The sequence below is a fragment of the Balaenoptera borealis genome (genome assembly GCF_965194805.1).
Source record: "Balaenoptera borealis genome assembly, chromosome: 1".
NCBI lineage: Eukaryota > Metazoa > Chordata > Mammalia > Artiodactyla > Balaenopteridae > Balaenoptera > Balaenoptera borealis.
In genome coordinates, this window is record NC_138860.1 from 155,331,829 (window position 1) to 155,352,847 (window position 21,019).

Below are 21,019 nucleotides of genomic sequence, written 5' to 3' on the forward strand. Positions count from 1 at the left end.
CCGGGTGGGGATTGCCTGGCTTGGTTATTTTTTGAGGAGGGGGGCCAGGGTTGGCCACAGGCCCCTTCAGGGTTCACATCTGCTCGGTTGGGGCTCGGCCAAAGCTGGGCTGCCGGTCCAGTTGCCCGGCTGCGGCTGAGCGGGGAGCCTGGCTGGCAGGCTTTCTGTCTGATGCTAATGAAGGCGGTGGCAGGCGAGGAGGGGGAGGCACTGCTTTTGTCTTGCACTTGTCCATGCTGGGGTCCTCAGAGAGAGACAAGGGACCCTCCTCACACCCAAGTGGCCGTGATTAGCCTGCCGTCACTCACTTTGATGGCTCCCCGTGCTCTGGGGGTGTGGACAGAGTTTCAGGGAGGGAAGAGGGAGCAAGTATGGTCCTGTGCCCACCCGCCCCCACCCCCATGTTTTCCAGGGAGTATCCTAAAAAATAGGCTAGTTTAAGATCCGAGCGAAAAATGTGGCCCCATTCTCTCTCCTCCAACCTCTCTTAAGGGCCTGTTGAGCTCCCCAAGTGTTCCACATCCATCCTTACTTTCCCTCCCCTAAGCCTTTGTATAAACCCGAGATGCCCTCCCTGTAGACTCCCACCACCAGTAACACTTCTGTGTGTTAAACTTTATCTGAGGCTGCATCTGCTGGTCCACCGCCCGGCCCGCCCCGGACTGGGGTCTCTCCTATTTCTGAACTCACAGAGCCCCTTGAACCATATCTGGGTGCTGCCTGCCATCTGCCCATGTTTGAATCCTGGCCTCATCTCCCTATTTGTCTGTGAGCCGGTCATTGCTGGGACAGTGTGTCACTGGTGCCTCCGTCAGGCCCCGTGTGTGTGTGGGGTACACAGGTGCTCAGTAAATGTTTACTGAGTTATTTCATAAGATCCTTGGGGTGAGTGGGCACAAATGGATCATTACCGTCATTTTATTGTGGGCATTTTCAAATATACATGAAAATAGAGAGGATCATATAATGAATGACAGGAATCCATCACCAACTTCAACGGTTGTCCACATGGGTAATCTTTTTTTTTTTTTTAGTTAATTTATTTATTATTTATTTATTTATTTTTGGCTGTGTTGGGTCTTCGTTTCTGTGCGAGGGCTTTCTCTAGTTGCGGCAAGTGGGGGCCACTCTTCATCGCGGTGCACGGGCCTCTCACTATCGTGGCCTCTCTTGTTGAGGAGCACAGGCTCCAGACGCGCAGGCTCAGTAGTTGTGGCTCACAGGCCTAGTTGCTCCGTGGCATGTGGGATCTTCCCAGACCAGGGCTCGAACCCGTGTCCCCTGCATTAGCAGGCAGATTCTCAACCACTGCGCCACCAGGGAAGCCCCCACATGGGTAATCTTGTCTCATTTATACCTTCATCCCTCCCCACACTCCCTGTCCTTGAAAAGGATTATTATGAAGCAAATCCCAGACATCATGTTATTTCATCTGTAAATTCAGTTAAAATCTCTGTTAGTTGATTAAATTAATATCTACTGAACATCCATTCTGTCTGGTTGCGTGCTACGTCATTCTGGTAAATTCCTATTCATCTTTCAAAGCCCAACTCAAATGTCACCTCTTCTTGGAAGTCTTCCCTGATTCTTCCTTTCCCCAGGGGTGTTTAATGGCTCCTTCTGTGGGGTTCTAATTGTATACCTCCTTCACAGAAGTCATTGCTTTTTAGTATTGTTTGGTTTTGTTTTGTTTATGTGAGGAGGCATTGTAATGTATACTTAAGAGCTTTAGAATCAAATAGATGTGGATTCAAGTTCTGGATCCATTTACTTAACGAGTTTAACTTCTCTGAACCTCAGTGTTCTTGTCAGTAAAATAGGGATATAGCACTCACCTCATACTGTTGTGAGGATTGGATGAGCAATGGATCTGAGGCGCCTGGTACAGTGCCTGGCCCCCAGTAAGCATTCCTTCCAGAAGTGGCAGCATCACTGATGGGACATGCCTCTCTGTCACCATGGACTGAGCTGGAGGGCAGGACCCAGGTGCTTGCTGTGTGTGTCCTGGCACCTGAGAGACCTCTGTAGAAGATTATGGTGGGGGAAGCCCCCCGTTAGCCAGATAATAGACAGACTGGGCTCTTCCACAGAGCCCTAGTGGCCCTGCCTGGCCAGGGATGGATTCTTTGGCAAAGAAAGGCTCCGGGTTAACTTTTGGGCTATTTAAGGGCATCAGTAAAAATTTGGAAAAGTAACTTGATTTTGCCTTTTTAATGCACATTTTATTTTATTTTTAAACTACAAGGTCTCTCCCCACTGCCCCCTACCCTCCACCCCAAACAAACATTCCTTGTTATAGAAAATCTGGAAAGAACAGAAAGAGAAGAAAAAAAAAAAAAATCACAAACTCAGCCCAGGTCACCAATGAATGCTTTGATGTATTTCCTCCCTTAAACCACCCCCCGCAAAAAAACCCCATGTTTTTCTTTTCCCAACTGTGAAATTGCAATTGCATTTTGTTTAACTTTTGCGTGCAGCCTTTGAAAGTTATTTTCATATTGAAGGTCAAAGTCTGACCTTTCAGATAAAAGCTCCAAGCCTGAAATGGCCCGATGGTTTGGGTGTGGCTCCTTCTAGACCGAGTTAGAGGTGGTGAACATGTGGCCAGCAGAACATACCCCTCTCCACCCTGCTGGTGCTTCCGTTCTGAAAAAGGAGCGGTTTGGGACAGGGCAGTACAGCTCAAACACTTGACACCTTGTTCAGATCTGGGAGCTCCTAACACTTATCAAGTATCTAAAGCTACAAGGTATTCAGATGCTTTATGCTCCAACCAATCTGGTGCAGCATTACTGGGAGACGAAGGCTCAGAGAAATGAAGAGACTTGTTCAGATCACAAAACTACTGGTGGGTGATCATCTTGACCCTCAGCTCACACTTCCTGGTCCCCAGGGACTAGGCATTGAGTCTCTTCATCCCTCCCCTGCCCCTTGCTGTGCTCTACCTCCCCCCTGCAAGCTCACAGCTCCTGCTTGCACACCTCTAGTGACGGGGAGCTGAGCACCTTTCAGAGTCATCTCTGCTATCACTAGACTGCTCTTTTAGACAAGCCTTTCTCTCACTGAACCAAACCCAGCCTCTGTGTGTCTGCTCTCATCATCCCCAGCTCGGCGCTCAGAGGGCACAGAGCACAATTTCGCTCTCTGATCTGGAGACAGAGCCCTCTGAGGCTGCTCCTTTTCAGGCTGAAAGCTCAGCTTCTCCAAATATTTAATAGACCAATGGCAAAATTAGTAACAAGGGAAGAAAACAGTTTTAGTTAGGATGAAATAAAATCAGTTACATGACTCTAAAAGGCCCTGAAATGTGAGGCATGCCTGATGCTTGTAGATCGTAAGGTTATAAAGGCCGTATGTGCTGCTTCTTTATCGTCCCTTCAGTTCAGATGGGGACCCACTCTCCATCCATGTAATTAGGGCATTTCTTTTTTTAAAAAAATTAATTAATTACTTTGTTTAATAGATCTTTATTGGAGTATAATTGCTTCACAATACCGTGTTAGTTTCTGTTGCACAACAAAGCGAATCAGCCATATTCATACACATGTCCCCATATTAATTAGGGCATTTCTTAAGGCTGGGTCCCAGCCCGATGTCTCATCCTTCCCTATCATGGCCATATCATCTCTGCCTAAGGCCTCAGCCACCACCCATGAGCTGCTACATTCTAAGCCTCTAAGTCCAGCTCAGATCTCTCTCAGGAACGCCAGACCGACACCCCTAGCTGCATCCTGAGATGTCCCCCAGGCCCTGCGAACTCAGCCTGTCTGCACTAGAAGCCCAGACATGTTTCATTGCTCATTGCTTGTCTTACCCACTAACATGTGAGTTCCCCCAGGGCAGGGCTGCGTAGCTGTAGTGCCTAGAACAGTGCTTGGCACAGAACGGACACTTTGAACGTCTTGTTAAATGAAGGAATACATGCTCTCTCCTCACTCCTAAACTGCTGCTCTTCTAGTATTCTCTGGTTTAAAAAACAGCACCAACATCCAAGCACTGTCCAAGGTGGGGACACGGGTGCCGCCTTGACCCTTCTCTCTGGAGGCCCTTCCTCCCTGCATCCATGCGGTCACCGCAGCCTGCCAATTGTACCCCTTAAACTGACCTTTGATCCTCCCACTTTTCTCCATGCACTGCTCTAAGCCTTGCCACACCATCTCTCTCCTGGATTCCCGCCCCCCTACTCCCCTACCCCCATACACAGCCTGCTTACAGCTTCCTGCCTTATCTAACCCATTCTTCAAGCTGTGGTTGGAGAGATCTTGCTGAAATGCAAGACTGCCTATGGCACTTCCTCGCCTAAAACCCCATAATGGCTCGGTATCCTCTGTAAGGTAAAGACCAAACCTCTTAACAGGTCCTGCAAGGCCCTCAAGACCCCTTTCCCAACTACCCTCTGCTCTCTGGCCAAGCCCATCTCCGATCAGTTCCTCCTGCTGGGGCTCCTTCCCATAGGCTTTTACCCAGCCTGGAAGGGCTCCTCCCTACCACTGCTCAAGCCCAGCACTTCAGATCTTCTCTCCCTGGGACCCAGGGGGGCCTTGCATCGCTGCCCCACATCTCCCAAATGTACATCTCCAGCCTGGACCTTTCCTCTTAACTCCAGAGTCACGTACCCGTCTCCAAACCAAACTCGCAAATCCTGCCCCTTCTGAGCAAGAATGGCCCGGTGCTCCTGAACCTTCCCTCAGCCTAGTGCGCTGAGCAGACTCAAAACCTTGATGCCATCCTCTTTTCCTCACATTCCAAGTCATGTCACTTTACCCTCAAAAGACACCTAGATTCAGATCGCGTATCCCCAGTTCATGGCTGCTACCTTGACCTAAGCCACTGACATCTCTTTTTTTAAATTTTTATTTTATTTATTTATTTATTTTTGGCTGTGTTGGGTCTTCGTTTCTGTGCGAGGGCTTTCTCTAGTTGCGGCGAGTGGGGGCCACTCTTCATTGCGGTGCGCGGGCCTCTCACTGTCGTGGCCTCTCTTGTTGCAGAGCACAGGCTCCAGACGCGCAGGCTCAGTAGTTGTGGCTCACGGGCCTAGTTTCTCCGCGGCATGTGGGATCTTCCCAGACCAGGGCTCGAACCCGTGTCCTCTGCATTGGCAGGCAGACTCTCAACCACTGCGCCACCAGGGAAGCCCCACTGACATCTCTTGCCTGGAGTGTTCAGTAGCCTCCTAACTGGCCTCCCTGCTTCTGGTCCTCTTGCTCCCTGTGGCCTTTTCTCAACACAGCAGCCAGATCACATCTTCTGTCCTCAAAGTCCTCGAAGAGCTTCTTGTCTCAGTCTGACTAAAAGCCGAAGTCCTTATGGCGCCCACAGGCCCCAGAGGAGTGGCCTCTTGCAGCCTTTCAAACCTCCTCTCCTGCCCTCTCCCTGCACTCACTTCCCTCAGCCACAATGACACCTCCCTCCGTGCTCCTTCCCAGGGACTTTGTATGTGCTATTTGCTCTCCTTGCCTGCAATCCTCTCCCCTCTGACAGCTGAATATCTTGTTTCCCCACTTTCAGCTCTCCTCAAATGTCACCTCTAGAGGAGCCTTCCCTGAAGTGTCTGTGTAAAACAGCACAGCCCTCCCTGCCAGGACCGCATCTTCCTGATCTTCCTGATCCTATCTGGTCTTTCCCCTACTGCCATGTGACCTATTTTATCCGTTTATTTGTTTGCTTCCTGGCTAACCTCTCTAGAATAAAAGCTCTGTGAGGGCAGGAACTTTGTTTTGTTCACTGCTGTATCCCTGGCATCTTGAAGAGTGCCTGGTCCACAGAAGGCATTCAATAAACATTTGCAGAATGAATGAAGAAGTGAATTTTAGACTTAATACTACCTTTTCTTGATTTCGTAAACTAGAGGGTATACCCATGTATATACTCTTCGCGCCCTTCCATCTCCTTTGAAATATTTGGTGCAATGGTAATTAGATAATAGTATAACGTAAGCTCTACCTTGTTCACTACTGTGTCTCCAGTCCCATGGGAGACAGTACATGTGTGCTGAGTGAATGAATGAAAGCAAGCCGATTGCTGTTTGGGAAACTGACCAACAAGTAGGTCCTTCACAGTGGGACTGGGCTAGACATAGGAATGCTTGGGGTTTAGCCCTATCTTGCCTACTATTGATAACTTACAGTGTGACCTCCAGTTAGTGACTGTCTCTTTCTGGGTCACAATTTCCCCAGCTGAAAAATGAGGCGCAAGATCACACTACTCAGGATGAGCCTTTAGGCCAGGAGAGACCGTGATTCTAGAAACCAGCACCCACCATGGGATTCCACTGCTGACCTACAGCCTGGGGCAGGGGAGCAGGGCTGTGCTGGAACCACTGGGCAAAAATTAGGTCTTGGGACCTCTGCTGGCAGGCTGGGTTCTTGGCCCAGGGCCAGCCCTTTAGTTTCTTGGCAGAGTGAGTGGGCAGCAGGAGGTGATTGATCTTCCCCCACTGGGGAGTCCTGGCCATAAATCTCACCAGCCCAGTGGGGTCCCCTAGGACCCAGGAGTCCAGCCAGTACATTCCTTTCTGCTTTCTGCTCCTTGCAGCCCCCCGGGCACTGGGGCCCTCAATGGGCAATCTGACCGTAGCCCGCAGCTCTGAGCCCCAGAAAGCCTCTGTCCAGAGAGTGCCAATCTTTCTCCAGGTCTGACCTTGAGATCATGTGGCTTTGCTTTGAGCAGACCTGCCCCAGGCTCCCTGTGTCAGGGCTTCCTAACTCTTTGTGCCATGGAAACCTTGGGCAGTCTATGGACCCCTTCTCAGAGTAATGCTCTTATTTATTCATTTATTTAGTTTTGAATAAATTTTATTTATTTATTTATTTTTGCCTGCGTTGGGTCTTTGTTGCTGTGCACAGGCTTTCTCTAGTTGCGGTGAGCGGGGGCTACACTTCGTTGTGGTGCACAGGCTTCTCTTTGCAATGGCTTCTCTTGTTGTGGAGCACAGGCTCTCGGTGCACGGGCTTCAGTAGTTGTGGCATGTGGGCTTCAGTAGTTGTGGCTCACAGGTTCTAGAGCGCAGGCTCAGTAGTTGTGGCACATGGGCTTAGTTGCTCTGCAGCATGTGGAATCTTCCCGGATCAGGGCTCGAACCCGTGTCCCCTGCATTGGCAGGCGGATTCTTTTTTTTTTTTTTTAATTTATTTATTTATTTTTGGTTGCGTTGGGTCTTTGTTGCTGCATGCGGGCTTTCTCTAGCTGTGGCGAGCAGGGTCCGCTCCTCGTTGCGGTGCGTGGGCCTCTCACTACGGTGGCCTCTCTTGTTGTGCAGCACAGGCTCCAGGCATGTGGGCTCAGTAGTTGTGGCACTCAGGCTCAGTAGTTGTGGTGCACGGGCCTAGTTGCTCCGTGGCATGTGGGATCCTCCCGGACCAGGGCTCGAACCTGTGTCCCCTGCATTGGCAGGAGGACTCTTTTTTTTTTTTTTTTAATTAATTAATTTATTTATTTATTTATTTATTTTTGGCTGCGTTGGGTCTTTGTTGCTGCGCGCAGGCTTTTCTCTGGTTGCGGAGAGCAGGGGCTACACTTCGTTGCGGTGCGCGGGCTTCTCATTTCCGTGGCTTCTCTTGTTGTGGAGCACGGGCTCTAGGCATGAGGGCTTCAGTAGTTGTGGCACACGGGCTTAGTTGCTCCAAGGCATGTGGGATCTTCCCGGACCAGGGCTTGAACCTGTGTCCCTTGCATTGGCAGGTGGATTCTTAACCATTGCGCCACCAGGGAAGTCCCGGCAGGCGGACTCTTAACCACTGCGCCACCAGGGAAGTCCCTGGCAGGTGGATTCTTAACCACTGAGCAACCAGGGGAGCCCAGTAATGTTTTTAAATGCATAAAATAAAATGCGTGGCATTGCAAGGAAACCAATTACATTGAAATACAGTTATTAAAATATTAAAAATACAAGTTTGCAATATAGTAACTATATGTACTTTATGATAAGATCTAGTGGAAGTCTAGTCCCAATGACTGTTATATTTCCATAGTGATGAGCAGAAATAATCCATCCAGATATCTGCAACAATTGTATGGTGACAGGTAAAGGTCACAGAGGGACTGTGGTTTGATGCCTTCATTCCTAATGGCAGAATATGGTGAATTTCAGTTAGAGGTTAGTGAGATACAGATGTAATGTTTTTCCCATGCAAGTTCATGAACCCAAGTACTGCCCATGGGCTCTTGTGGAGGGATTGCTAAGTGAAGTGAGCTGGGTGAACCAAATGCTGAGTCTGAGAGGAGAGAGACTCACCCCTAACCAGCCCACTTCCTCAGAACCTGATTAAAATACAAAAATCTACCATAGTCTTTTAACGGAGTCACAGAATGACAGGTTTCCAGAGATGGAAGGGCCAGAACCCCTTCTGTAGTTGCCCTCACTGAGGGACCTGGTTCCCAGCCTTGGCTTGTGCACCTCTAGGGATGGAAACTCATGCTCATCCTGAGCTGGCCAGGTCCAGCTTCTCTGAACAGCCGTGACCCTGTCTCCTCTCACCCAGAGATGAAGCAGATCCACGCTCTGCGCCCACAGCTAGAGGACAAAGAAAGATAAGGCCCTGACTAGAGCTAAAATACCTTATTCAACAATCATTCTCTGAGCTGCTCTCTGCCAGGCCAGAGGTAGGCGCTGGATACGCTGAGACTTACATTTGTTGCACGTGTGCTCAGTACTAGTGTGCTGGGGCTGAAATGGACACGATGTCTTCTCTCCAGGGAGACAGACACTAATGAGTAAACACACATATCAACATGTCATTGCAATTTGTGATAACGGCTGTGAAGAGATGAGCAGGGGACTCACAGGAGTGACTTCAGATGGGGGAGAAGGGAGATCAAAGAAAGCCCTTTGGAGAAAGTGACACCTAATGCAAGACTTGGAGGATTGGTTAGAATCCGCCAGGCAAACAGAGGGGAAGAGCAAGTGTGGTGGAGGCCCTGATGCAGGAGAGAGCTTGGCTGCTGTTAGGAAGTGACAAAGGCCCTGGGGCCAGATGAAGCTGGAGAGGAGGGTAAGGGCAGGTGGTGGGGTCTTCAAGCCGATGCTAAGAAGTCTGCGTATTATCTGAAGAGTAACTGGCAGCCCTGAAGGGATGTAAGTAGGATCTGTTTGAATGAATAAAACGAAGTCTCCAGGAGCTCTCAGGCTTGCAGCAAAGACATTAGCAAGATGAAATATAAGAATGAGTTAACAAACATTTTACTTCTGTGCTCTGAGCCCCAACGAGAATGTGCCTCTGTGCTTTTCCTCAGACTGAGCTCTCTGCCTGGATGCCTTCCCCCAAGCTGTCTCTCTGCTAGGTCCAACAATTCAGCTAAACTTTTCCTAGCATCAGCCCTGCCAGGACGCCATCCCTAACGATTTAGCTGTTAGTGCTTCCCTAGAGCATAGCCCTGAGCATGCCAGGTGCGCTGTTCACAGCATCACTGACTGTTTATTTGTCAGCGTCCACCCTCCCTTCCTTCAAACTACCCCTGGAAGGGGTCGGAAGTCGGGGGCTGGAGAGAGGAAGTTGCAGAACCTTCAGCTGCAAACTGGCTCCCCTCTATGCCCTCCCCAACTAGTCTGGGATCGGGGCTAGATTCTGCCACCTGCTGGCAGCGAGTGGAATGGCAGGCTGGATGGGGCGCGGAGAAAGGGGACTCCTAGAAGCAGTGAGGGCCGCTTTGGCTTTTCTGAAGGGTAATCACACAAGACCTAGCTGTGTGGAGGGCCTAAGGGGGCCTGATGACACGGGGTGGCAGAGCTGGGCTGGGAACAGGAGGGAGGAACTGAGCGTTGATGGAACAGTGGTTCAGAGATGAGGACACAGGGTCCAGCCCCGTGGGGCTGCTGAGGCCTGAGTCCAGATCTTGGACCCAAGCCAGACCAGCAGGGGCTCCAACTTGTTACCATGGGGACCCAGGGCTGTGTCCATATAGCTGGGGAGATGACCGCCCCCCTCAGCTGGATGAGGACACCTAGAGAGAAGGGACCAGCCTCAAAGCCAAGTGTCCACCCACACCCCCCCTTTTCCGGAACAACTTGTTTTGCTCTAAAGCTTGGGACTTTGACCTGGGAGGTGTGTTTTCCTCCTCTTGGTCACCTGATGTCCTTCCTGCTCACCCCCCTCACGCAGGGTCCCCAAAGCATGTCCCAGGGAATTCTTGTCCTTCCCCGGGTTCTATAGGGAAGGGGGGGTGCTTGGATGAGAGAGGCAGGTGCTGGGACTTGGGGACTGATGGGAGAGGCTGGGCTGCTCTGGGGGGGCACTGGCTGGAGGGCGGTCCCTGCCTGTCGTCTCTTCTTGGATCTCGCCTTCCACACTTTCTGGGACACCCACTCTCTTGGAGTTTCCCCTCCTGCTCCACACTGACTCCTCTTCCTTTGAAAGACCCTATGCGTTCGGCTGTGTCCCGGTCCCTCACTGCTTCCCTCCTTGCCCTGGCTCTCTCCTTGCCACGTGCGCGTGCGCACACCCACACAGACACCCCCTGGGGAGACCATGTGCGCCCTGCCTCAGCTACCAACGCCATGCAGGCGGCTCCCAAAATGCGCCTCTCTACTCCAGACCCAGGGATCCCACTGCCTTCTGGATGCTTCCCTCTGGGGCGTCCACAAGCACAGTACATCTAAACCTGTAGCTCATCATCCCGCCCTACCTCCTGAAACTTGGTCTGGCCCCTCCGGAGGCACCACCAAGCCTGCAACTGGGAGTGACCCTCAGCTCCTCCCTGTCCCTCACTCCCCACGCCCAGCCAGTCAGTGTTCTAGTGACCATGTCCCATCCATTTAATCCTCCTAAATATGACTCAAGCCCATTCCCTGTGCCCTGCCCTGCTGCAGCCCGCGTCCCCAGCTGTTATAGCAGCTTCCCCATGACCTCCCTTTCTCCGGTCTTTGTGCTCCCCTTTCATTCTCCATGCTGTCCAGAGGTGTTTTCTTGAATGCAAATCTGACCCTGTGACTCCCCTGCTTAGAAGAAGGCGTCAGTGGTTGTTTGTTACATTCAACCCAGTTCCCTGCATTCTAATCAGTGATTCCCTGGCTGTTCATTAACACACAGGGTGCCTACTCTAGCCAAACTTTGTGCCAGCACACTCTGAAGACACCAAGTTGGGGTAGGACAGACAACAACTGTCTAGGTATAGGAGGCATCACTCACCTCCAAGCCACGTTCCCCTACATCATCTTGAGACCCCATCGTTGCACAGCTGTGTGTGCCACCCATGGTAGTGGGCACACACATACACACACAGGAAGCAGGGACGAGGCGTGATGTCTGGGTGCTACCACTGGCAATCGAAAGGGCCTCCCAGGAGGTCTTGTGAGCAGCCGTCTGGTGGCTTCTGGGCGGGGACGCTGTGGAGGGGCTTCCAGCTCACGCCCTGGCTTCTGGGGACCCTCCACCTCTGAGACTTTGCCCCAGTCTTCTGGCTCCTTCTTTCTTGACACCTGTGGAGCCAAACTCCAGCATCCCTAGCTTCCTGTACTCCTGGGGGAGGGTAGCGGGTGGGGAGAAAGGAAACCCAGTATGGCCCTTGGCCCCGGGGTCTCAACAGGTACTTGGGTCATTCTCAGTTCCTGAGCTGGAGGGTCTCATGGGCTCCATGGGATCTTGGGAGTTGAGGGCCCAGGGGTTCAGGGCCCCAGACTAGGACCTTCCACCTGGGGTGTTGTTCTTTTGTCCTCTAGAGCAGTGCTGTATTCACTTACTTCTCTCCCTGCGATGGGTGGAGAGGGATCAGAAGGTGTGTGCAGAGGCCTCTGACCAAGCCCAGATCCTGTCCCAGCTTCCAGGGACCACCTCTGGGGCCAAGAGGAGGAGCTGAACTGGGTCAGGTCAGCTGGGCTGGGTGGGGAAGCCTGGGACTGGGACCCTCAGGCCCTCTGTTGTGATCCCCATGGGAGAGGATGTATTTAGAGAGTTACTGAGCTGGGCAGGGAGTGCAGGGACAGAAGCCAGGGCTGTGCCCCAGGACTGGGGCTCCAGGGTCTGGCTTGGCTGAGTGGGGGCAGGTGAGGGGAAGGACAGGAAATAGGCCAGGCTCTCGGGGAGGGGGCAGCTTTGACCTTTCCCTAGCCTCCGGGATTTTCCCCGTGTCCCTGAGCCAGCCAGCAAATTTATTAATCCCACCTTCAGCCTTCCCAGAGGCCCCGCCCACTGGGCTCATTCAAGGCAGGAGCAAGAATGTGTCAGTCCTTTCCCCAGAGCCCAGCCCCACTGCCAGGAAGGGGGAGCTGATGCAAGACTCCAGGAGGCCTGAGGCTTGGAGGTGAGGCCCCGATTCTCCCCACATCTCCCAGGACCTCAGACCCATGGTCTCTGGAAGATGACCTCGAAAGCCAGCCTGAGTGGGCTGGGCTCCAGCCAGGGGAGGCCAGGCCTGGCACATTACCATGGGAGGGAGGGCAGGTTCCCTCCACCTTCCCTCCTCCGTCCTCCCTCTCCTCCTTCGTCCTCCCTCTCCTCCTTCCTTATTAGCACCTGTCCTCCAGGGTCAGACGGAGACAAGGCTGATCTCAGCAGACACCGACAGGCCCCACGGCAGCTCCAGGAGCCCAGATTCCAGCGGCCGGAGAGAAGGCCCAGGAGCCGCCTGCAGCCATGTCTGCCCTCGGCCTGGTCATCCTGGGCCTGCTCACGGCAGTGCCACCCGCCAGCGGTCAACAAGGTAGCGCAGGCCTGGGCCAGACTGGGGTGGGGAGAGGGGCTGCAGTACGGAGAGGGCCGGCCTGGGTGCTGGGAGTGCCGGGGTGGAAGGGGTGGCCTTCTGGCCCCTCTCATCACCCTTGGCACCTATACTTTGAAGGGGGAGCAGGGACAGGCTTAGCCAGAGGAACCTCCAAAGGCAGACACAGGCTTCTGTCTGTGACTTGTTTCCCACGACTGAGAAATGGGGGTAGCAGGGGAAATATTGGATCTAGGGTCTAGGGTCGGGGAGGGGAGTTGAGACCCACGTTCCAGGAGCAGGAATTGCCCTAGAGGTGGCTGGTTGCTGAGGACAGAGCGTCGGGGGCTATAAGGAGGGTGGGAGTAGTGTGTGAGCCACCCCTCAACGGCAGGATTGTTTCAGGGGCGGGCAGTGCTGTCAGGCGTTTGCCCATGGCTTTGGCCTAAGTTGTTTCAGCTTCCTACCCAGAAGACAGTGTCCCAGTGTGGCCCCCACCATGTGCCTGAGCTCTTTGTCCAGCTCTGCCTCTGTCTTGCTGTGTGGCCTTGAGCAAATCACTGTCCCTCTCTGAGACTCAGTTTTCTCATCCATAAAATGAGGACAATAAACCTGTCCCACCCACCTCCCTGGGCAGCTACCACTCAGGGGTGGGAAAGGGCTTCACATTGGTAAAGCACCACACCCACCATCCGGTGTCAGCCCTGCGCTGTGAGGCTGCATTTGCAGCCAAAGTCTGGGGACTCTGCAGGTGGGATTTGGATCCAGAGCGGGTTGGCAGAGACGCTCCCAATGCACCCCTCCTTTGCAGATGCCCTGAGTTCTCATGCATGTCTGCTTCAACTCTGTCTCTCAGGTCTTAGAAGCCCTCTTTGGGAACCGAAGATCAGAGGGGTGGAGTAACTTGTGTGGGTCACACAGCAGAGCAAGAAGGGACAGGGCTCAGATAACCTCTCTCCTGCCCCAGGCTCTGCCCCTTATGCTATATGTTCATCCCAGAGCCACCTGGAAGGAGGAGCAGTGTCCCTGGTGTGTCTGGAAGGAATTGGCTGCAGGGTCTGGAAGAAGCAAGGACAAGCCTCCCAGGGCTTGAGCCCTAACTCCCAGTCCTTGAGTAACCACTGACCTGAGGAGACAATGGGTCTGAACCATTGTTTTTTGGGGAAACAATGAGTCCAAAATACAGCTTTTTGGCAAGTATGGAACTTAACAGTAACCATACTGCGTATCTTCTGTTACTCAAGGAGATAAGCAAGGGCTGACCTGGCCGCAGGACAGAGTTCCCAGAGCCCTCCCTCCTTCCCAACACCTGCCAGGCTCAGAGAGCGCTTGGAGAAGAGGCAGGGCCTCCCTGAGCAGGAGAGCTTTCAGGTAGACTCAAGGAAGGACTTCTGAGCGGGAGTGAGGCAGAATGAGATTTTTGATGTTCAGCCTGGGCCCCTCAAGATACAGGATGGCACTAGGGATACAGGTGTTTTGGCCTGGAGGCAGGACTCTTCAAAAGTCTCCTGTTGGCCTCTGTCCCCTCCTGACACCTCTAACTGCTACTGTGTGTCTGTCCTCTGCGGGGCCGGGCCCCCTCGGGCTCACAGAGCACAGTGATATCTGGGGAGAGGAGAGCCCTTTGGGGCTGCCAGTGGCTGAGGGCAGAGACTTCTGGGAAACCTGAGGGTTAGAGGTGGTGTCAAGGGTCAAGGGGCAAAAGGCAGAGAAGGTGCCTGGAAGGGACCTCAAACTGGTCTCTGGCCCAGTCCCTGGGGCACTGAGCCAGAGAAGGCAAAAGGGGCTCAGGTTTGAAGCTCCCCTCCCGGCCCCCAAGACCCAGAGGAGAGCTTGTCCCTCTGTCTTGACTTTCCAAAGACGTTCTGTCCCACTCCTTTCTCTGGGCACTCCTGGCACCCTGAGCCAAGCAGCCCCATCCGCCTGGCACTCCCACGCCTACCCAACCCCACAGAAACCTCTGTTACAAAACAGGATCTTCCGGATGCCAGCCTAGTCCTATTAGTTCTGGGCTGCCTCAGCCTGGGAGCGGGGAGGAGGGGAGCCACCCTCACTGGAAAGGCCTAGGCCTTCTGTTCAGGGGGCTGCCCTTTGGTCCCTGGGGCCTAGGCACTCCCTGGGGGCCCTGCACGCGTGACCCACTGCAGCGGAGGAGGGGTGGGGGGTGGGGAAGGGGGAAGGGGCGGGGGGAGGAGTGGGGGGTGGGGTGAGGGGACGCTCTGGGCTGCCTGGACCTCAGATGCTGCTCTCTCAGGCTTGTTGCCTCCTCAGCTCCGTTCCTTCTTCCCAATCCTGTCTTCCGCCAAACCACGGTCCCTTTTATAAGCCCAGTGGTCAGATGGGTCCTCGTTCCCTAGAAGGTCTCCACTGGTCCAGGCAGCAGGCTGGTAGCCTCTAACAGGCCCCAGCCCCGGGGGGCGTGAGACCCCACCTGCACTGGCAGCCCCACTGTGCCCAGCCCGCCGCAGCACCCGCCCCCCACTCCTCCCTTTCCAGGCCTGGGGAAACTGCAGCCCTGGATGCAGGGCCTTATTGCCGTGGCTGTGTTCCTGGTCCTCGTCGCAATCGCCTTTGCTGTCAACCACTTCTGGTGCCAGGAAGAACAGTGAGTGCTGTGCGGGGGCCCTGGGAGCTGGACCGGCGCAAGCCGGGAGGTCCCAGGACCACGGCCACTGCTCTGGTAGCAGTGAGAAGGGCCGCAGAAACCCTGAGCCCATTCTTCTCACTGTGCGGAAGGGGCACTGAGGCCCGAGGTCTCAGGGACCAGAGCTGAGGCTTGCTGGAGCCCAGCCCTGCGAGCGCACTTGCTGCGCTTTGGGGAGCCGTCTTCTCTTCTTGGAGTCTCAGTGTTTCTATCTGTATGGTTGGGACAGTGACCCTTCTGTGAGGGACGCTGTGAAAACCCCTGGACAGGAATGTTCTGCCCTTCTTCAGGGTCTGCTGCTGTGTCACATGCAGGGGCCACAGAGGGGCAATGGGACAGACACTACTCTTGTGCTCACAGACTCCCAGACCAGAAGGGAAGGCAAACGTGGAAGGGGTGATCGCAGTGTGAGTGCTGAGGCTAAAGGAGCAGGCAGAATGCAGTGTGGGTCTGAGCCGGGGGGCGAGGGTGCGGTCAGAGAAGTCTTCCTACTGCATGTTTATCCTGAAGCCCAGGCAGGAGCCAGTCACAGCACAGAGTGGGGTGGGAGAGCCCTGCCGTTGAGGGAAGAGTCACTGGGGGTCCTGAGTTCGGAGCAGAGCACAAAGGTAGAAGGTGTTGGGCTGAAATCCAGCTCACTCCGCACCTGCTGACTCTGGGGCAAGGCTGCATCTGCCCCAGCTCTCACACAGGCGACCTGGTGCCTGGGTACCAGCAGCAGCCGTGCAGGACCCACTGAGGGAAGAGGAGCAGCTCATGGATGGAGAGGCCCGAGAGAGGCTGGTGAGGTCGGCAGGGCCCAGGCCAAGCAGACCCTTGGGCACCAAAGCCCCGAACTTTGGGCTTTATCCTTAGTGTGATAGGAATCCAGTGCGAGTTTGTAAGCCAGTCTTGGGATGAGATGCGGCCGGAGCAGAACCACTGGCTGCCCCGTGGCGGATGCTATGGGTAGGGCCAGTCTGCAGGTGAGGTGAGCGATGAGGATGAGGTCAGGATAGAGTCTGAGCTGTGGAGGCGGCAGAGGGGATGGAGAGAGAGGACAGGTCTAAGAGCTTTCTAGGAGGGGGTGGGGACACTGAGGACAGGAGGGAGGAAGGACAGGGATAACATCCAGGCTTCTGATGGGACCACCTACTGAGACACAGACCACAGGAGGCAGATCTGGGGCAGTTTGGGACATATTAAGTCTGAGGTGCCCATGGGATGTCCGAGGAAAGATGAGCAGTGGTTAGGGTCCCTGTAACCCTCATAAGAGTGGTGTTTGGGGAGCTGGGGACAGAGGCCACACTTGAGTAAGAGGCGAGGAGATTTTTGTCGGAAATATTTCTTTTCTCCACTGGCCCCAGCTCTGTCTTCAGTGACTGCCCCTACCGCCTAGGAGAACCTTGTGGAAATCTAGGGCAGACACTGAGTCCTGCTGGGTCTGCTCTGGAGCAGAGCTGGGGCCAGAGGAAAACAGCAGAGGGAGGCTAGGAGGTGGCCGGTGCAAGGCCTGGGGGACATCTTTAGTAGATCTCAGGCTGGGACCTGAGGGCCCCACGGTGGAGCAGGGAGATAGGTGTGCGGCCCCATGGCCAGAATCAGGCTGCTGACAGGGCCCTGCTGGAGAGAGGAGCTTCTGCCCTAGAGCCTATAGAACTAGAGGGAGGAGGGGGAACAGAGGGAAAGGGGACCCAGAGAGCCCTAATGATGAGCTCTGTCCCCAGGGAGCCTGTGAACATGGTCCTGACCGTTGGAAACAAAGCAGATGGGATCCTGGTAGGAACGGACGGCAAGTACTCCTCGATGGAGGCCAGTTTCAGGTGAGGTGCTAGTATAGGGCTGACCACCCTGTGCTCCAGGGTGCCCTGGGGACCTCAGGACCAGGTGCTTCTGAAGGGGAGAGGGCTCAGAGGATGGGGGCTCATATGGGGAAGGGCTCAGTGAAGAGAGGGGGTTCCGTGTGGGGAGATGGTGAGTGATGGGGGCTTTGAGAGCACTGCAGGGCTCCATGGGGACATGCAGCCTCAGTTTGGGGAGAGGGTTCAGTAAGGGGATGGGGACTTGGTGGGGGGAGGGGCTCAGGGGGTGGATTGGGACTCGTAGGGGTGCAGTGGGGAAAAGAGGCTCAGTGCGGGGAGGGGACTCTGAAGGGATGAGTTGGGGGACTCAGTGTGTGTGGGGAGGATCTGTAGCGGAGGGAGCTCAGTGGGGAGGTGGGTTCAATGGGGGCCCAGTGGGGGAGGGACTAGGTGGAAGAGAGAGATGTGGTTCAGGGGTGGTGGTGAGAGGCCTCCGGTCTCAGGTGCCGAAGACCAGATGTGGTCAGGGGAACCCCCTTCTGGGGCTCAGACATTTATTCTGGAAGACACTGCCCTCACAAATGCAGGATGGGGCAGGGAGAAGGCGATGGGACAGAAGGAGCAATGACCCCTGTCATCCTCTTTCAGGTCCAGTGAGCATGAGAATGCCTATGAGAACAACCCGGAGGAGGAGGGCAAGGTCCGCAGCACCCCAATGTGACCCCTGCTTCCTTGTGCCCGATGTCCAGGCCCCTCCTTCTCTATACAGGAATCTGCAGTAAGGGGCTGACTCCTCCAGCCCTCACACCTGCCCCACCCTCCAGCCAAGCTCGGAGCTCAGACTATGTCCACGTTGGGGCTCAGCCGTGCCTCTGGGGTCCTAGGGGGTCTCCCACCCAATTCAGTTCAGAAGACCTTTCTGAAAAGGACAATCAGCTCAGCACCTCCCATCCTGCCTCACATCTCCCTCCCTCCAACTCTGGAAATGGCTCTAATTTCTGTGAAATAAAAACGTTTTGTACTGCTGGGTCTGAGGCTCCCAGGGCTCAGAAATAGCTCCTCAGGCTACCAGCAAGGCCTGATCTTGCTTTCCGAAATCATCTTCCAAAGCCTCTGTCATGGTGATTCTGGAGGATTTCCCAGGAAGCCCTCTCTGGGAGAACCCCTGGGGCCAGGGAGCACACCCCTTACTCCAGGCAGAGACCCTCCTACACGGCCCCCTCTCTTGACCTGCCTTTCACAACTACAATTCTGGGCGATTCTGGGCGATTCATGCAGCACCAACATCCTGACCCCCTGTCTCCATGCTGCCGGGCACTGAAGTGGGCTCACTCATCTCTCGTCCATCCAGCTCTGTCCTCCTGCCCGTAGGCCTTCTGGGCTGGGCTTTGGGCATAGGAAGCCCCAGGAAAGAGTCTTGGGCTAGGACTCAGGAAGGCCAGATTGGAGCCTGCGGTCCTCTGCTGACTTGCTGTGTGACTCTGGAGAGTCACTGTCGTCTCTGAGCTCTGCTAACCCTCTGTGGAGGATTTGGCCAGTCCCACCACACAGCTCGGGTAGAATCATCCTCCCTAATGCCACTGACTCCCAGTCCTGGGGGGGCCGGGGCCAAGGAACTGGGCCCCCAGGGGAATGAAGCAGGAGGGAGAGGACACAGGAGGCTTGACTCAGCCGGGCTGGCTGACCCTGGAGGCCCCTCACCTCTGTGACTGTCATTCTTATGGGAACAGCCTCTGTCTCTCTGTCTGGGGTGACAACTGGAGGCTGGCTTCCCCAGGAGCACTCCCAGATCCAGAGGAGAGGGGCTGGAAGGCAGGAGGCAGCCCACGTTGTCCCAACGGTCTCCCTCTGTCACCTGTCCCAACCTGTCACAGCCCCTCGTTTCTCCATTACAGCTGCTCCTTTGCTGTTTCAGGGCTTCACCCAAATATCCCTGGGGAGACCCATCTGAAATCCGAATTATCCTTCTCACCTCACTGGGGTCTAGTTGGCAGCCTGCAGCAGAGGGAAGATCCCTGAGCAGAGGGCTGGCTGGGTCTTTGCCCTGCTGTGTGACTTGCCTCCCCTCTCTGGGCTTCAGCTCAGTGAATTGTGGCTGGAGCTCTTGTGATTCCCACTCTAGGCTTTTGTGCACATGGCTGGATGCCTTTTCACCCATCTCTGCCAGGTGAAACTCTGCATATTCCTTTTCCTTGGCCCTGCGTAGGTTCCTCTTCCTCTAGGAAGTCTTCCTTGATTAGACCAGAGGGCGGAGTCAGCTGACCAGCCAGCCAGCCTTTGGCTGCCTTGGATCTGATCCTCCTTGCATGAAGCTACATTCTCTCCCACCTCTGCCCCCTGTTGTCCCTGGGGGGTTCCAGTCTGACCCCTCACTGGCCTGCCAGGGCCCGAAGACAGAGATACCATCCCTCTGTTTTCCCTCCAGCCCCTCACACTTGCGAGGTTTTACCAGCAGGGGCTGTGGCAGCTGCTGCCCTGCCCTGGCGCTGAGGGTGGGGAGTGGGGAGCTGGGGTCGGGTGGGGAGGCAGAACCCCCAGCAGGCTGCCTGGGCCTCTCCAGGGACCTCCTCAGCCCCCTCCCCACGGGCAGGACCAGGATGGTGGGAACTCCATCCCGGGGTCCTTGCCGTGCTGGGCTAGCACTGACCTTCCCTCCATCCCCATGTTCCTGCCCTGACAGGGGGCAGGGGGCATGGAGCTGCCGACCCCAGAACTGCCAGAGCCCCCAGTCCTTATCGCCAGTTCCCACCTGCCAGCCTGGCCAGAGGAGGGAGGGATAGGAGGCTGGGCCCGGGCCAGGGCGGTGCTTAATGACCCTCCGGGGGCCTAATCGCAGACTGGCAGCCGCTGAGTGGCTCTGGCTGGCTCCTGGAGAAGGCTGATAACACACCAGCTGGGCCCCCCACCATCTATCGGGGCTGCACAGCCAGTCCCTAGGGGGCGGCGCTGGGAGGGGGAGCCTCTGGGCTCGGGCGGGGCGGCAGGGGAGGTGGGGGAAGCTCTCCGCCCCAGGCCCTGGGGGAAGCGGATTCGGAACTCCTTGATTGGCAGACAAGGGGGAGGACGCTCCTTCAACGCCCTCCTGCTCCCTCCCCACCCCTTTCTCCCCAAGCAGGACCTCCCCCGCCCAGGCCCGGCCTCCTCTTCGGCTCTCCCAGCCTTTACTCATCTCCTTCTCTGTGCTTCTGTCTTTTTCTGAGCGTATCTCTCGCCCTGTTTTTACCTCCATCTTCTTGTGTCTGTCGCGTCTCTCCCTTCTCCCTCCACCTGAACTCAGTGCTCACCGGCCTCTCTCTCACCTCGCATCCAACCTCTCTTTCCAGCTGGCTCTCCCTGTTGGCCCCTCCCTAGCTCTCCCCGACGTGCCCGCGCTTCCCTGATGCCTCCTCTTGGCGGGCGGACTCCGGTGCCCTCACTGGAGTCGCACTCTTTGTGCCCTGTGTGATGTCGCATGACCTCCTGCTTATCCCGCCACCTGCTCTCTGGGCAGAATGCACAGGCCGCCCAGGCCCTGGCTGTAGGACCCCGAGGTTCTCTTACCCACACAAGACGTCTTGCTCTTCCAGCTTCCTGGAACAGGGCTTGCACCTTTCTTATTCTTCCCCTACCTAAAACGTGTGGATTTCACAGGGTTATGTTACAGGTTACACCCAAACTCATGCACTAAAAGCTCCACCCAGGAAATGAAGAGGTGAAGGTAGATTGCAACACTGCTTACTTCAGTTAGACTTGAAGAGGAACTTCCAGCCTGGAGATGGTTTTGAAAAAAGGCTGCAGAGTTCTAGCTTGAGTGTCACCTGTTGTTAAGACAGAGTGACAGGGCGTTGGGATGATTTTCAAGATGACTTCCCTTATGCTCAGAGTGACATGAGCAGGAATACTACTTGCTTATTGTGTTTCAGGGAGCCATCAGATGGGAACTACTGCTGGCCAGAGTCTCCTCCCCCAGTCCAGGGTAGAG

The 21,019-nt window shown here is 55.0% G+C and overlaps 1 protein-coding gene and 1 long non-coding RNA gene across 3 annotated transcripts; one reads left to right on the forward strand and one right to left on the reverse strand.

The window, feature by feature from the left end:
• Positions 1-4,840: 4,840 nt before the first annotated feature.
• LOC309606450 lies at positions 4,841-20,719 on the reverse strand. The gene is made up of 3 exons (XR_014231831.1): positions 20,599-20,719; positions 11,127-11,456; positions 4,841-8,065 (listed from the first exon to the last, which is right to left on the reverse strand). It is a non-coding gene; the product is annotated as an uncharacterized lncRNA (long non-coding RNA).
• Positions 12,133-18,087, forward strand: PDZK1IP1 (PDZK1 interacting protein 1). 2 transcript variants are annotated; one of them, XM_082343547.1, is made up of 5 exons: positions 12,133-12,237; positions 12,461-12,636; positions 15,130-15,238; positions 16,984-17,079; positions 17,707-18,087. In XM_082343547.1, the coding sequence occupies exons 2-5, from the start codon at positions 12,570-12,572 to the stop codon at positions 17,777-17,779; spliced, it is 345 nt and encodes a 114-aa protein (XP_082199673.1). In that variant the 5' UTR covers positions 12,133-12,237; positions 12,461-12,569; the 3' UTR covers positions 17,780-18,087. The 2 variants fall into 2 exon arrangements, with proteins under 2 accessions (XP_082199673.1, XP_082199674.1); XM_082343548.1 differs by having other exon boundaries at positions 12,150-12,237; positions 12,447-12,636.
• Positions 20,720-21,019: the final 300 nt, after the last annotated feature.

Coding starts and splice junctions, on each gene's coding strand:
- PDZK1IP1 (XM_082343547.1), top strand. CDS start 12,570: ATGTCTGCCCTCGGCCTGGTCATCCTGGGCCTGCTCACGGCAGTGCCA. Junction 12,637..15,129: donor ACCCGCCAGCGGTCAACAAG/GTAGCGCAGGCC, acceptor CTCCCTTTCCAG/GCCTGGGGAAACTGCAGCCC. Junction 17,080..17,706: donor TCGATGGAGGCCAGTTTCAG/GTGAGGTGCTAG, acceptor ATCCTCTTTCAG/GTCCAGTGAGCATGAGAATG.